This window comes from Salmo salar, chromosome ssa11 (assembly GCF_905237065.1).
Source record: "Salmo salar chromosome ssa11, Ssal_v3.1, whole genome shotgun sequence".
Classification (NCBI taxonomy): domain Eukaryota; kingdom Metazoa; phylum Chordata; class Actinopteri; order Salmoniformes; family Salmonidae; genus Salmo; species Salmo salar.
The window spans coordinates 32,699,094-32,714,194 of NC_059452.1; the positions used below are offsets into that span (position 1 = coordinate 32,699,094).

The window sequence follows — 15,101 nt, forward strand, 5'->3', positions numbered from 1 at the left end:
TAATGAGTCTCTCTCTCTCTCTCTCTCTCTCTCTCTCTGTAGATAGTAATGAGTGTCTCTCTCTCTCTCTCTCTCTCTGTAGATAGTAATGAGTGTCTCTCTCTCTCTCTCTGTAGATAGTAATGAGTGTCTCTCTCTCTCTCTCTCTCTCTCTGTAGATAGTAATGAGTGTCTCTCTCTCTCTCTCTCTCTGTAGATAGTAATGAGTGTCTCTCTCGCTCTCTCTCTGTAGATATTAATGAGTGTCTCTCTCTCTCTCTCTCTCTGTAGATAGTAAAGAGTGTCTCTCTCTCTTTCTCTCTCTCTCTCTGTAGATAGTAATGAGTGTCTCTCTCTCTCTCTGTAGATAGTAAAGAGTGTCTCTCTCTCTTTCTCTCTCTCTCTCTCTCTCTCTCTCTCTGTAGATAGTAATGAGTGTCTCTCTCTCTCTCTGTAGATAGTAATGTATGTCTCTCTCTGTAGATAATAATGAATGTGGGTCGGACCCTGCTCTGTAGATAATAATGAATGTCTCTCTCTCTCTGTAGATAATAATGAATGTCTCTCTCTCTCTGTAGATAATAATGAATGTGGGTCGGACCCTGCTCTGTGTGGCTCTAATGGTGTATGTCAGAACAGCCCAGGCAGCTTCAACTGCGAGTGTACTAGAGGATTCTCAATGGACCCCAATGGACAGAGCTGTGAAGGTCAGCCAATCACTGCCTCTCTCAGGATCAGCTGACTCCATACCCCTAGGCACTTTATATGGATCTGAAATGATCAGATAGGTATAGGCAGTATGGCAATAACTCCACTATAAACAGGGATTTGGTGGAAACTTCACCTTTTTGCTTGTACCTATCCAGTACAGTTAGATAACTGTATGGCCACATAACTATTGTAATGCTGTGTGTGTGTGGGTGTTTGTTTGTGTGTGTGTGTGGTTTCCCTGGCAGATATGGATGAGTGTGATGGTAACCACCGTTGTCAACATGGCTGTCAGAACCTGGTGGGAGGGTACCGGTGTAGCTGTCCTCAGGGATACCTACAACACTATCAATGGAACCAGTGTGTCGGTGAGTGGTACAGAGTCTCTCTCTCTTTCTCTCAATCCTTCTCCCCCCGTCTGTCTGTCTTCTCTTTCTCTCTCCCTCAACATCAAATCTACATCCCTTTCCTGGAAGTTGAACTTGTTCCTCTCTAGATTACTGGAAGAGCTCCCTCCCTGAGTCACTGTCCTACATGAACACTGTTGTTCTAACTGAGTCGGTGACACTTTAACTTGAATCTACTGATGGGAAATACAGCATTGGTATTCAGTGGCCTTTCCCAAAAAGAACACGGCCAATGTTTATCAGATGAACCGGTACTACAGATGGTTTCCTCATTCCCTTCAAGAGTTTCTCAGTATTGTTTGTGTTCTCTGGCCGAGGTTTGACCTATATTTGACCTCTGTTTGTTTTGTTGACTTCCTGTCTGTGTTGTTTGCTTCCTGTGGTCAGATGAGAACGAGTGCCAGAACACTCAGATCTGTGGGGGAGCGTCGTGCCATAACACCCTGGGGAGCTTCCGCTGCCTCTGTCCCACTGGGTTCAACTACGGAGACCAGGGGGGGTGTAGTGACATCAACGAGTGCTCCTCCTCCTCTAATCCATGTAACTACGGCTGTTCCAACACAGACGGAGGGTATCTCTGTGGCTGTCCACCTGGATACTACCGCGCTGGACAGGGGTGAGTGAGTGAGACTCTGTGTGTGTGTGTGTGTGTGTGTGTGTGTGTGTGTGTGTGTGTGTGTGTGTGTGTGTGTGTGTGTGTGTGTGTGTGTGTGTGTGTGTGTGTGTGTGTGTGTGTGTGTGTGTGTTTGTGTGTATGTGTGTGTGTTTGATCTACCCAGGGGCAATGTCATTATCAACTTTGATGGATAGACGGGTTGGTTGTTTAGCAACAAAACCGACACGTGCGTAACAATGGGAGAAAACAGACAGGTTTGGCTTAGATTGTTGACTACATGTAAACTACATTTTGTCTCCGATGTTTATTGAAAACATAAATAAATGTGCACAATGTCTCTCAAATACATCGTTACAGTTGTTGGTTAGCTAGCTAGCGAATTCTAGCCATTTTGGCATTGTAATGAAAACAGTCAAAACACCTCAAAAAGACATGGTATCAATAACAAGATGAAACTAGTTGAAACGAGTCACTTATGATTCCCTTCATTGTTGGTAGCTATCACAACAACACATAGACCTCTGTCCCATTGAAGTGTGCACATTGTTTTGGTGATGTTGTCAGCTAGCCCACGTATAGGCAAGATGGTGTTTGGGTATGATTTTGTGCCCTGTGTGTGTATGACTGAGTCCTTTCTGTGTGTTCCAGGCACTGTGTGTCAGGCGTGGGCTTTGGTAGTGGTGTGAGTCTGGGCCAGGGAGGAGGAGGAGGAGGAGGAGGAGGAGGAGGAGGAGGGGCAGCAGAGGGGGGTGACAACGATCTGTCTCCTGAGGCCTGCTACGAGTGTAAGATCAACGGTTACCCCAAGAAGGGGCGCAAACGCCGCGACACCAACTCAACGCTGGAGCAACCTCTGGACAATGCACAGGTAATGTCTGTCTGTCTTGGTTTGGTGGCCCATAGAATGGTCATGCTGTCATGTCTTGCCTGCTCTTCACTGAATCCGTAGTACATATTAACTGTGTGGTCCTGTGTTCTGTCATCAGGATCCAGAGTGTTGAGTGTTGTCAGTGTTTACATAATCCACCTGTACTACATGGTCCTGTGTCCTCAGCATCAGGAGACAGTGAGCCTGGAGAGTGTTACACATCATATATCTGCCTGTATAATACTGTATATCTATACTATATGTAACCTGTCCTGTGTCCTCAGCATCAGGAGACAGTGAGCTTGGAGAGTGTTACACATCATATATCTGCCTGTATAATACTGTATATCTATACTATATGTAACCTGTCCTGTGTCCTCAGCATCAGGAGACAGTGAGCCTGGAGAGTGTGGACATTGAGGACACCCTGCTGTTCAACCTGAACATGTCCGGCCTGTCCAGCCGAGACCACATCCTGGAGTTCACCCCGGCCCTGTCCACGCTCAACAACCACGTGTTCTACTCCATCGACTACGGCAACGAGCTGGGCTACTTCAAGATCAGCCAGAGGGAGGGGCTTAGCTACCTGCACCTGTCCAAGAGGAAGTCCCTCCCCCCTGGAGCCTACTTCCTGCAGATCAGTAGCATGGCGGTGTACAGGAAGAAGGAGCTGGCAGCGCTGGAGGACAGCAACGATAAAGACTACCTCACAGGCCAGCTGGGAGACACACTCACCATGAGGGTGCAGATAGTCCTGCATTAACCTACACTACAGGACTGACTGGGGTGGCTGGGCTGGGCTGGGTGGGGAGTGTCTGCCTGTAAACACTGGTCTAGGAACAGATTCATTTACCCTTGATCCATATCTCAACCATTAGGATGGGGAGAGAAGATCTGACTCTGGGTCAGTGGTTATGGGCAACTTCTACCTACTCTGAGAGAGAGAGAGAGCTTGGGACAAGCTCAACGCCAAAGAGACTAATGGGTGGGTGGGGGGAGGGGGGATTGCGTTGTTTGATTCCCAAAGATGATTCTACATATCATAGATACAACCTTTAGTGCTACAGTGTAGGCCTAACCCACTGGCTACAGTATGGCTGGCTGTCTGAAGAAAGGCTTAGAGAATGAGAATGACATGGAGGGAAGACATGACAATGACACAACAATAACCACTCTAAACTGCTCTGTGCAGGAAGCTCTGGTTTGAATGTTTTTTTTATTTTTAGGAAAAAGGTTTATATGAAATAGGTTTTGTATGATGATATGTGGAATCTGCTACTCTTTTGTGGGACATATAAGGCAAATGCCATATCCACCCGTAGCCCCTACCCCCAAGACCATGAGGGTAGCTAGGGAGTATGGGGTAGGGGATAGCGGTGGATTTGTGACTGCGTAGCAGAGTGCAGAAGTCACTGATGCTGAGTGTTCACAGCTTGGCAGAGGTGGAAGTGAAAGGCAGCGTTCCGATTCTCCACCCTTCTCCCTGAAGTGTGCACTTGCTCACTCCCCCTTCATGGTTCACAAAGCATTGGCTGCTAAGGAGAGTTTCCACCATATTAAGTAAACCAGTCCATTCCTTTCAAATCCCTGAGGGGAGAAGGGTAGGGAATCAAACCATAGCTAAAGTCTTTAGCTAGAAGGACCCCTCTTCCTCATCATAACTATGCTTCTTCATCTTCCCCACTGACTAGACTTCAGCATTACACATATTTACTGGTGCTAGTAACAAAACCACATAGACTTATGAATGCACTGTAATACTCAACAACACACAGTAGCTGTCTGTCTACTGTCCTTTTAATAAGATGTCAGACATCTTCTTTTCAACCAAAACCAAAGTAACAGCCTGTCTGCTCTCTATACCACATGTAAATGAAGTGTGTTTATACTGTAATCAATGCCATGTTTAGAATGTTAATCTATGAAGCCTTTTGTAAACTAGAGAACGCCCCTGAGAGGAGGGGGTGTAATGGTGCTTATAATGACCTACTACTTCCTTTGATAAACTGTATACACACACATATTAAAAACACACACACACCCGCACAAACACACAACACAAATACTCAAACACACTCAAAACACACACCGTTCTGATGATGCCAAACCTGTGCCTTCATGATTATGCACTGAGGTCGACGCGGCCACACTCTTCGCTAGTACAATCAGTGCTCCGTAGCGAAGTCAATCAGACCAGCCGTAGACACATCCGTCTGTCACATCAGTGAGGGTTTAGTTGTAAAGTCACAATAAAAACATATTTTTTTGTTTAAAAGGTTTCGTTGTTGTCCCTGTCTCCCAACTTCACTTCCTCTTTTTGTGGATTATGCTATTTATGGGATGTATTTTAACCACTTTAAGGGACAATTTCCCAGACACAGATTAAGCCTAATCCTGGACTAAAAAGCACTTTTAATACACATTGACCATGCTTTATAGTGTATGCTTAATTACATGTCATTTATCAGATGCGACTTACAAGAGCAATTGCCTTGCTCTAGGATACAGACATCGTTTAATTTATTTTTTCACCTAGTCCACTCAGGGATTTGAACCATTGACCTTTCATTTACTGGCCCAATGCTCTTAACCGCTAGGCTACCTGCTGCCCTAAGAGTCTACCTTTCCTTGGTTCCTTGCTTTCATTTCTACTGACAGCTGAAAGGACTGGTGAAATCTCCTCTCCACAATGCTTCTACCTAGCATCATCTCAGCCAATGAAAGGATGAGGGAAGGAAGCTATTGTAATTCCAGAGACAGTATAAAACAAAGACTATTGAATCACAGCCACAATATCCAGTTCAACACAACGACTGCATCTAGAAGGCAAGGGTCACGTTCCCCTTCTCAGACATTGCATGCGTCAACCAATGGTTGCGTGCCATCGACTGACAGATTGCTATAACATGTGGTTAGCTGATACATAAAATACCTATCCAGGCATTGTAAGATCTGGCATACATCTGCAAGGTAGTCAGCCTGGAACTCTACCTATTTCTCAGTGAAACTTCTCCCTGGTGTCGTTCACATCATTAAGCTAACATGTAACAGTACAGTAGAATATTTTGGTTGCCGACGTGCTGCCCAAATATGAGCCTGGGTGAAGGGTTTGGTCCCTCCAGACAGGGAAACTCCCTCTTGAACTATGAAAAGAAATGGTTTAACAGCACCACTTAGTGGTCATTCAGGGTACAGACTTACATCGAATTTTATCCAAAGCCGATTTAGATAAGTGGGCATAGCCTACATTTTCATAGTTTCCCCCATTGGAATTGAACCTGCAAATCAAATGTATTATATAGCCCTTCTTACATCAGCTGATAACACTGGCATTGCTAGAACCATGCTCTTGCGAACTGAGCCACAGACAAGATAACCATACAGACAAGAAAATCAGTGATGTCTCATTGCCATTTATGGCCAAATCAGCAGGCATAGACAGTGAAGCAAAGGGATAATAACACTTTATTAAACAAAGTAATTATTGTACAACCTCATAACATGTAACAGAACAAAACTAATAGGCTGGTTTACAATGTTGATGTATCATTTGCTGCCTGTGGAGCCAAATCCTCCAGCCCCACGCTCGGTCTCATCCAGAGTCTGAAACACAGAGGGAAGACACGGTTAATACTACAACACTGGAGCAAAGGGTATTTTAGTGACTTTCTATGCAAATGAGCCCAGTTCTTAAGGCCGGTTTCCCAAACATAGATTTAGCCTAGTCCAAGACAAAAAGTATGTTCAATGGAAATTCTCAAAGCGTCTAAGAGGTTAAGTCCAGGACTATGCTCGATCAGTGTTCAGAAAAACAGCCCTAAGGGCTCATTCTCACAGAAATAAGATGCACTTAAAAATCAACATTTCAGTCTCAAGTTTAAATGAAATGAGACTGCTTGACAAGGTGTGTCCATTTAAGGTTTGTGTGAAATGGATCGTAAAGCTGTGATCAGCAATTCACTACTAGGTCTGAGCACATATGGTAATACTATAAACGGTCATATTAAATCTATAGAGAAGTGTAAAGTACCTTTAGCTCCTGTAGGTCTGGGTAGCAGATCCTCTCGCACACCAGCTGAGCCACACGGTCCCCTTTTTTCACTGGGACACAGAAAGAAACACCACCATCACTCTACAGGTCACCCAGTTTCCCAACACCATCACTACAATGTTTCACTGGAAAACAGATCTCAATGTGAAATGCATTTGGATTGCTATAAAGGAGCAATCAGTAAAACAAGCTTTTATTTCAGTTTCGGATGAGGCATTTAAGTTATATTTTTCAAAGAGCAATGGGTATATAATTAATATAAAAGTTACAAAATATTGATGTACCAGTTGCAGATGGTCTCTTTAAATCATGGATACAAAGTGCTTTCAATGCTTGGAGTTTGGAAAGGTGGCATGTGAATAATTATTTTTAAAGCTCACCTTCAAAGGTTTCCTTGCTGAAGTTGAACAGCACCACCCCCACATTACCTCTATAGTCCTCATCCACTACTCCAGCTGGGGGGAGACAGACACTCCAGTTAGGGTACATTCATGACAGCTAGGCTATCAGTTCTATGTTCTAGACTCAGGTTAGAACAGCCAAAGGGTGACAAATGTATATTAATATCTGAAGGTCAAAAACTAAACTCACCCCCAACATCGATAAAGTGTTTTGCAGCCAGCCCAGACCGTGGTGCTGTGAAAAAAAGAGAAATACATAAAATATGACTAAACTACATTTTTTATGCTGGGTAAAAGTTAAGGGGAGATGAGAAAGAAGGGTTGAACGAGACTAATCGGAGTCTGAAAGCAGTCTCCATTGGCCGTGTTAGAGCATCAAATGTGATGCATTGTGGGTAAATTGTGACTGACTGACTGATCTACCAATAACAATGAGTAGTTATTTATGATACAAGGTGATTTGTCAGTCAGTCGCCTGCACTTTCAGTTGTAATGAGGGGGTTCGATTAATCTTGCCCGGATGCCTGTATTGCACCAGCTGAAAGCTGATTGCATTAGATTTGGAACTGGGCTGCCTCCCAGGCAGCCAGGTGCCCCGCTCTGTCCGACTGCAATGTTTGCTCAAAACAAAAGTGACATAATTAAGCATGTAGTAATTAGTAGGATTCGGTGTTGCCATGCAAAAGTGATCGCTTTCTGCCTTCCTAATGAAAAGTAGTACGAAAATTCTAACATTTATTTTATGTTAAAGAGATGTAGGTTTCTGGTTCAACCCAGGTCAAAGTAAAATAACTCCCTCACTGTCAAGTCAAACAATACCCAGAGAGATCTACCCCAATGTACCCCTAAACCAGGGTGTGATTAAAAATGATCTTTAAAACACTTAAGTTTGTGTCCTGGTACCCTACTCACCCACTCTGCCATAGCAGCCTGAAGGAACAGCTATCTGGATGTCAGTCTTCACGATAGCCTTGTCCATAGGACCAATACTGTAGTCATAGGCACTGTTAAAAAAAAACATCAACAGGTGCTTACAGTCGCTAATTTACAAAGGCAGTGACCTACATCTAACTCACCTCCCATCCAATCGTTAGTGCTAGCCTGCTCCTCCTACTAACGTTAACCAACTTTTCTCCTGTTAAAGTTGGTCATATAAACATGAAGCAAGACTAGGCTACCTAGTTAGGTAGCTTGATGTGAAGACAACTGTATGCATGGTCGTTTGCTAACTAGAGTTTTACTTTTGATTGACAGCAGAAAAATAAACAGCCACATGCAGGACACACTCACTGCAACGTTTTGAATTCAAGTATCTTGCTTATGTGAATAGCAAGCTAGGTAAGTAAATATAGCCAGTAAAATGTATTGCGTTCAAATCACTTCCAGTGATCCTGTCCCGGACTCTGACCCACCTGAACAGGTCGTAGCCTGCAGCTTTAGCAGAGCCCCGGGTAGGAGCAGTGGCATTTTCAGACAACTTGGAGAACTTCAGTACCGATATCACATTCTCTGTCACAGCATGTGGCCTTGTCCTCTTCAGTGGAGAAACTTCTGCGGCGTCTATCACTTCTGAGCAAGGCATGTTTACAAAGTTTGTGGTAAGAAAGTTGAGTTACTTCCAAAATAATAAGATGGCTATGGTTAGTTTACTAAAGTTTGCTAAATAGTTAACTAGTTAAAATATGGCGAGCTGTTGCTACTTCTCTGACAGGAATCTTATTAGGAAGCACACATTCCCGCCAATTTCAATTGAATCTGCCTCGCCGTCGTTGAAAAAAATAAACAAACTCGCGAGAGTTCTGACAACTTGACCAGCTGTGAGCTGAATGACTGGAAAAATGTAGCTTCCTAATCCTTCTTTGAATGATACATCTTGATTTTGGTAAAACACTCGACTACAAATCTGACAGCAGTACAATTACCGGTACCTACACATTTATTGATTACACATGTTAATACTAAAGTTGATAATACAACAACCAGTTAGCATAGCAAAGTAGCTAGCTAGCTAACGTTAGCTGCTAGTGCTAGCAAACATGAGCTATTACTGAAAAGCAATGTGGCTAGCCAATTAGCTACCTGCATTCTCGCAACCTTTTCTCCTGGCCGGAGTGGGAGAATGCAGATAAAATGTTCTGTGTGAGAGTACTGAAGACTGGGCAGCGATAATCGAAGAACAACACCGCCAGTAGAGCCTCTGCTTTGCAACGAAGTGCTCCATCTTGTTAAAGATACAGTCCTCCCCGGCTGCGGCATCAGCTACAGTGCCTTCAGAAAGTATTCATACCCCTTGACTTATTCCACATGTTGTGTTACAGCCCGAATTCGAAATTGATTAAATATTTGTTTCCCTCTCACCTATACACAATATCCCATAACTACAAAGTGAAAATATGTTTTTATACATTTTTGCTAATGTATTGAGAATTAAATACAGAAATAGGGTGAGTATTGGTTAAGTGGGACATTTAAGCTTTGTAATGGATATCTTTAAATGTGTATAATAACATAACCAACAATCAAGGCCTGTGTGTTAGTCATTTTAATTCTGAACTGGAATAAACTGATTGATCACATCACACAGATGTATAACAGAACACACAGGCTCAGTTTGATAGTGCACCCTTAAGTAACAGTACAGATGAAAAATGATCAGGCCTACTGTACATCTTACTGTACAAAGTATTGTTGAAAAAAAAGGTCTAGGTTGGAACTGTTGCTGTTAACATACAATAAATATATTTTATTCTAAACTGGATTAAACACAGTCCTAATGAGAGGTGTGTGGCTGGTTGAAGTTTTCAACAAGCAGGTCTATTCTAGGCTAAATTTTTGACAGTGCAACCCTGAGGTCATGCCCAGCATTGAGTCTGTTTCTGTACTTGTTTTTTTGTTTTTTAAGTATGCCAGGGTTGAGAACCCTGACTCGCATAGGTATGTGGTGCCAAACTAGCTTAGAACATCTACTGCTTTCTCAGTCTAGACAGGAGACTGCTTCCTGCAGTAGATGAAAAACCCAGAACTGTGAGTGTTTGCCTCAAAAAGCATCTTGTTTCAATTAGTTTATTCCAGAATAAAAATGATTAGTATTTTACCAGCAATAGTTACAACCTAAACTTGTTTAACAATATTTCTAGAGTAATATGTACAGTATAGTAGGCCTGCTAATGTTTAATCTTCACCTGTACTGTTACTTAGGGTTGCACTATCAGTAGCTAGCTAGCTTGCTTTGGCTAGTGTTAGCTAGCTATTAGCTGAGTACAAGGTGATTGTTTGAAAGAGAAACTCACATCTACTATGAGAGATTGTACTCCCTTATTTCTGCTTATCATCACCTGTTATAAAATGACAACAATGCCGTGCTAGCTGACTTACTTTTCCACTGTCGAAGCACTGTTTCCTGACGCATTCTGCCCTGTTCTGGGTTTACCGTCATGCTGTGGATGTTTGGTCAAGACCTGTCGTTTTAAATTGTTCGTTTTGAGATACTCATTTACTAAGCACTTCCCCGCACAAAACACATTTTGGGCGCTCGTTATTTATCAAAGTGTGTATTAAACCAAGCTAGAGAAACGCATCGCTGTATTTGCGTTTCATGACGATTGAGTTCGTCAGAATGTGTGGCTAGTTTGAGTCCATTTGATGATGGCGAGTGGGAATGACATGTTGACAGGCTAGGAAGACTAAGAGTTTCAAAACACTTTTTTCAAGTGTCAAATGTCCTTTTTTTGTACACATGATTTTTTTTCACATATCCAGTGTGTGTTTACAGGTGATTTGATCGCCTGTTATGGGTATTTTTACACGCGTTCATTACACCTGTCCAGAGGGCATTTACAGGTGATTAGAACGTTTGAATATCGTAATTTCAGACGCATGAAATTGTGCCACGGCTTTGTAACGAACGTTGCCAGGCAAAGAGAATGTTCTGCGGAAATGGAGTCCCTAGGGAAAGCAAGAACAAGATGGGTGTCAGGAGTGGGTTGCACTAAGTATACGGCTCCTTATTATCATAAGGAGACGTATACTTGGGAAGAAGAAGAAGGGGGTAAGCTTGAGTTGGATAAAAATGATGGAAAAAAGGGAGATGGTTTGTTAAAGAAGAATGGTAGAAAGTGTAAGCAGTTGGAGAAATGGAAGCGATTGAGGTATGCTCCCAGGATCAGTAAAAACACAAGTCTGTGACACAGTGTTGCCAACTCCTCAGTAAGGAAAGTAGCTATTGGCTGTCCTAAAAGTCGCTAAATGACGTAATCACCTAATTTGTATAATTGTCCATGTGCATGTAATTGTGATGGAAGCTGTAGGAGAGTAATAATGTCGTGGGAGAGACACAAAGTGAGTAAAAAACCCTAAATATGTTTAGAACTATAAATTAACTTCTGTCGATTCGTTTTTTTTTTTTTTTTATGTCACAATTCCAACCCTCCTCCTTTATCCAGGCTTGGGACTGGAAAAAGTGACCCAAAAGAGACACTCTGGCGGAGTTACTTTGTTTTTTATTTTGTTTTTTAGTTTAGTTTTCTTAATTTGGCTTGGTTTTTAACCTTATGGTCCACTTAGGAGCCTACAACAAGTCACAGTAAAACATGAAAATGTTTAACCATAACATTTTTTACATTTTTTTGTATACAATCTACATTAACAATTTAAATGGACCAAAAAGAGACAATAGAAAAAACTGTCAATGGCAATGTGAGAAAATTATGGTAACTAGTCTGGCCCTAATTAAGGTAAAAACATTTTTTATTTTTTTATTTTTTTATGTAAGCCAAGCCGGGATCATTTGCAGTCTGGGCGCGGAGGGGTGAACATCTCCTGCTCTGACTGCTGCTGGGAGGGACTGCTGCGCGAGGACTGGGCCGCCTGTGAGTGCTTTGGCACGGGGGTGGGGCCCACGGCAGCATCCGCTGCTCGTTGAGAAGAGTAAGAACGATATGTGCATTCACGTCAGTCTCCAAAAGTCTCCAATAACACCAGAAAAAGTCGCTAGATTTGTTGCTAGTCGCTTTTTTGAAAATGTGTTATTAGAGGGGTCTGAATACATGCAATGTCCAGGAAATGTTACAGCCACAACATCCTAATCAAGTACTGAAGCATCTGCAGATCAGCGAGGAGGAGGAAAGCCTATAGAACAAGAATTACTAGCTAGTTATATCAGATAGACATTTTATTGGCTTGCTAAATGAGCTGCTTTTCCTGAAAATGTCTCGGATAAAGTTACACTCTTTAAAAAAAAAAAGGTGCTATCTAGAACTTAAAAAGTTATTCAACTGACCCCATAGGAGAACCTTTTGAAGAACACTTGTTGGTTCCAGGTGGAACCCCGTCCACGGACCCAAAATGGGTCTACCTGGAACCGAAAAGGATTATACTATGGGGACAGCTGAAGAACCCTTTTGGAACCCTTTTTTCTAAGAGTGTATCTAGTTGTTGTTCTAATGCAATGTCCATGTTGTAATATTCATATGTGAATACATACTGAATTATAATTGGATGCATTTTACCGCCGTATCATACTGTGCGGTGATTGGTTAAGACCACCCAGACGTTTAGGTCATGGCCAGTTGATCGTGGTTGGAGATAGGCGAACATGCAGTTGTAGCTAGTTAATAAAGAGTTATGTTAAGAAACATCCTGTAGTTCTGCGTTTTATTATTTGTACAAAGCGTACAAAACAAGACACATGTTACAGCCACAACATGATGATCATGTAGTCAAGCACATGAAGACTAGCGAGGAGAAGGAAAGCCTGCTTTGGATGAGCAAGGAAGAACAATAACGACTAGCTATATCAGATAAAACATGTTCAGGAGAAGCAGGGAGAGAGCAAGCTAGTAGTAGTAACATTATTATTTGAAACCTCACATGCGCATGTATCTGTGTTTATATTTAAGCAATAAGGCACCTCAGGGGTTTGTGGTATATGGACAATATACCATGGATAAGGGCTGTTCTTATGCTCAACGCGGAGTGCCTGGATACAGCCCTTATCCGTGGTATATTAGCCATATACCACAAACCCCGAAGGTGCCTTATTGCTATTAAACTGGTTACCAACGTAATTACAACAGTAAACAAGTAATATTGACTCATACTCGTAGTATACGGTCTGATATACCATGGCTTGCTATCTTGCTATCTGTCTCATGTTGTACCGATCATCAACATGAACAAGACTGAATTCTGTTGAATTGGCAACTGGACTAAATTCTTGTTAGGAAGATGTTGCTGTTTAGAATGACATGTTTATGACTGTTGATGTTCACAGGAATCTCTAAATGCTATGTTGAATGAGCGCCGCAGATGAAGGACAGGGAGGAAAACGGACAACTTCTTTCTACCACACCTTTACCAAGTCATACAATGTTTGCTTCATGAACAATTGTTACATCAGAAATAAATACAGAATTATTTTAGTTTATTCTGTTTCTGTTTTGCTGGATGTGATTAATTTAGCACGTCTATAGTATAATCTATTGTTTTGAAACTTTTATTAACAATCTATTCAGTCAAAACTCACTTATTTTATGTTTGCTAAAATAATGTGTTTTCTACTGTTACTTCTTACATACTGATACAGTCTCATTAGTTTCGGGAATAATTACAATCAATATATATTTACGCCCAGTGTGTCGTCGTGATCTCTGTTGGAATCGTCCGTCCTTCTGTTGGAAAGTTCATCCGAGCATCTCTGCTTCCCTGAAGTCTTTCGTGGTACGAATGGGTACTTCAGAGTACCATTCAGAAATGTTCCTATAGAATAGATGTTTCGGCGGTTGTCGGTCTTCGCAACTCAGGTTGACGTAATTTCTAGCTGCAGACTAGTAATTAGTATCTAAGATTTGCTCTTATTCTGTCGGGATCGATAGTCTCAGAGTTTAAACATTTCCCGCCGTGTAGCCAATGCTCCACGTGGTATGGTTAGGAATTCAACAACCATTACAACCTTAGCTTAGACTGAGGTTTTTGTGGTCTCTACTCAAACCTTTGCCCCCTCAGCTGACCGAGGTCGTCTGAAGAGGATTTCTTCAGGTGGGGGGTTTTATTCGTAACAGTAGAAAAGGGCTGTTCCATGATGCCAGATCATGTCTGCTCATGGACGTGGGCCAGTGACTTGGTTAAACTTTAAAGGGAATACAATTCTCTTTCATTAAAATGTTTAACATCACCTTACATCATTTTACAAATAGTTTCATCTTTACTCATTCATTTTATACAATAATTAGACGCAAACCTCATAACGGAGGCACCTGTATAAACAGAGTTATGGTAATGTGGCTGTATTGTTTTTCATGAGGTCACAAACATGAAACAAAACAGACCGGGTCGTAGCTGGCTTCTCCACCGACCGTTTACACATTCTCCAAAACATGGATATTGTTCAGTTCTCAAGTTCTGTGATGTAGAAGAAGTTCCTTTGTTCTACTGTGAAACTCTCTATACTGCATGGCCAGGAGGAGAGAGTCTCCTCCAGGAATTTATGACCTGAGATAACAGAACCTGGGTGTAGGAGAGGGGGATGCCACGATCTATACCCAGAAAGGGCCACGTCATGACATAGCCTTAACATGCAAATATTTAATGTTATCTTATGTACTGGACAGAGGCTAGCCAGCTATTCAAAACATTGGATTACCAACTTGAGCAGTGACATATCAGTTTGCAGCACATTTTCACATGGACATATAAACACTGAAGAAAAATATAAATGCATCATGTAAAGTGTTGGTTTCATGAGCTGAAATAAACGATGCCAGACAGTTTCCATACACATAAAAATCTTATTTCTCTCAAATGTTGCACCCTGGTCCTTCCTCCACTGCCTCCTTAACAGTTTATAAATTCCTTTTTTAGAAAACATTTTAATCCGGTCTTTGTGGTTTGGAAAGCATAGTGACTATTATTGCTTTAATTTATTTATCAAACAAATGGAGTTTTGGAAAAGTAGGTACTTTTGTTGTATATATTTTTTTCACAGACTTAGAGCTTGATACCTCAGACGATGAAAAATTATGGATAGCTAATTCAAATAAATATCTTTATGAATTATGAAGCCTTTATGTGCTTT

General features: G+C 41.8%; 2 protein-coding genes and 1 long non-coding RNA gene across 7 annotated transcripts in view; 2 read left to right on the forward strand and 1 right to left on the reverse strand.

The window, feature by feature from the left end:
- The window catches only part of LOC106595265 (fibrillin-1), a 159,455-nt gene extending 154,602 nt beyond the window's left edge, over window positions 1–4,853 (forward strand). For 2 of the 3 annotated variants that reach the window (XM_045689379.1, XM_045689381.1), the window contains 5 exons: window positions 558–686; window positions 936–1,055; window positions 1,482–1,710; window positions 2,359–2,578; window positions 2,961–4,853. In XM_045689379.1, coding sequence (XP_045545335.1) covers window positions 558–686; window positions 936–1,055; window positions 1,482–1,710; window positions 2,359–2,578; window positions 2,961–3,341 — 1,079 coding nt within the window. In that variant the 3' untranslated portion in view covers window positions 3,342–4,853. Of the gene's footprint in view, window positions 1–557; window positions 687–935; window positions 1,056–1,481; window positions 1,711–2,358; window positions 2,579–2,764; window positions 2,914–2,960 lie in introns of those variants that run through there. The other variant, XM_045689380.1, reaches the window with a different exon arrangement.
- Window positions 4,854–6,025: 1,172 nt separating this feature from the next.
- On the reverse strand, window positions 6,026–10,691 carry LOC106562484 (deoxyuridine 5'-triphosphate nucleotidohydrolase, mitochondrial). Of its 3 annotated transcripts, none has more exons than XM_014127388.2 (7): window positions 10,406–10,691; window positions 8,443–8,599; window positions 7,943–8,034; window positions 7,221–7,265; window positions 7,010–7,084; window positions 6,609–6,679; window positions 6,026–6,181 (listed from the first exon to the last, which is right to left on the reverse strand). In XM_014127388.2, exons 1-7 carry the CDS (start codon window positions 10,464–10,466, stop codon window positions 6,125–6,127), a joined length of 558 nt encoding a protein of 185 aa, XP_013982863.2. In that variant the 5' UTR covers window positions 10,467–10,691; the 3' UTR covers window positions 6,026–6,124. The 3 variants fall into 3 exon arrangements, with proteins under 3 accessions (XP_013982863.2, XP_013982862.2, XP_045545338.1); XM_014127387.2 differs by lacking the exon at window positions 10,406–10,691 and adding an exon at window positions 9,110–9,326; XM_045689382.1 differs by lacking the exon at window positions 10,406–10,691 and adding an exon at window positions 9,125–9,293.
- On the forward strand, window positions 9,377–13,454 carry LOC123725154 (uncharacterized). The gene is made up of 3 exons (XR_006757558.1): window positions 9,377–10,054; window positions 11,802–11,956; window positions 13,302–13,454. It is a non-coding gene; the product is annotated as an uncharacterized lncRNA (long non-coding RNA).
- Window positions 13,455–15,101: the final 1,647 nt, after the last annotated feature.

Excerpts from the sequence above, each read along its gene's own strand:
- LOC106562484 (XM_014127387.2), bottom strand. The coding sequence starts at position 9,251 with ATGGAGCACTTCGTTGCAAAGCAGAGGCTCTACTGGCGGTGTTGTTCT. Across the intron at positions 8,035-8,442 it reads GCAGGCTACGACCTGTTCAG|TGCCTATGACTACAGTATTG; the intron begins GTGGGTCAGAGT and ends TTTTTTTAACAG. Across the intron at positions 6,680-7,009 it reads CAGCAAGGAAACCTTTGAAG|TGAAAAAAGGGGACCGTGTG; the intron begins GTGAGCTTTAAA and ends TCTGTGTCCCAG.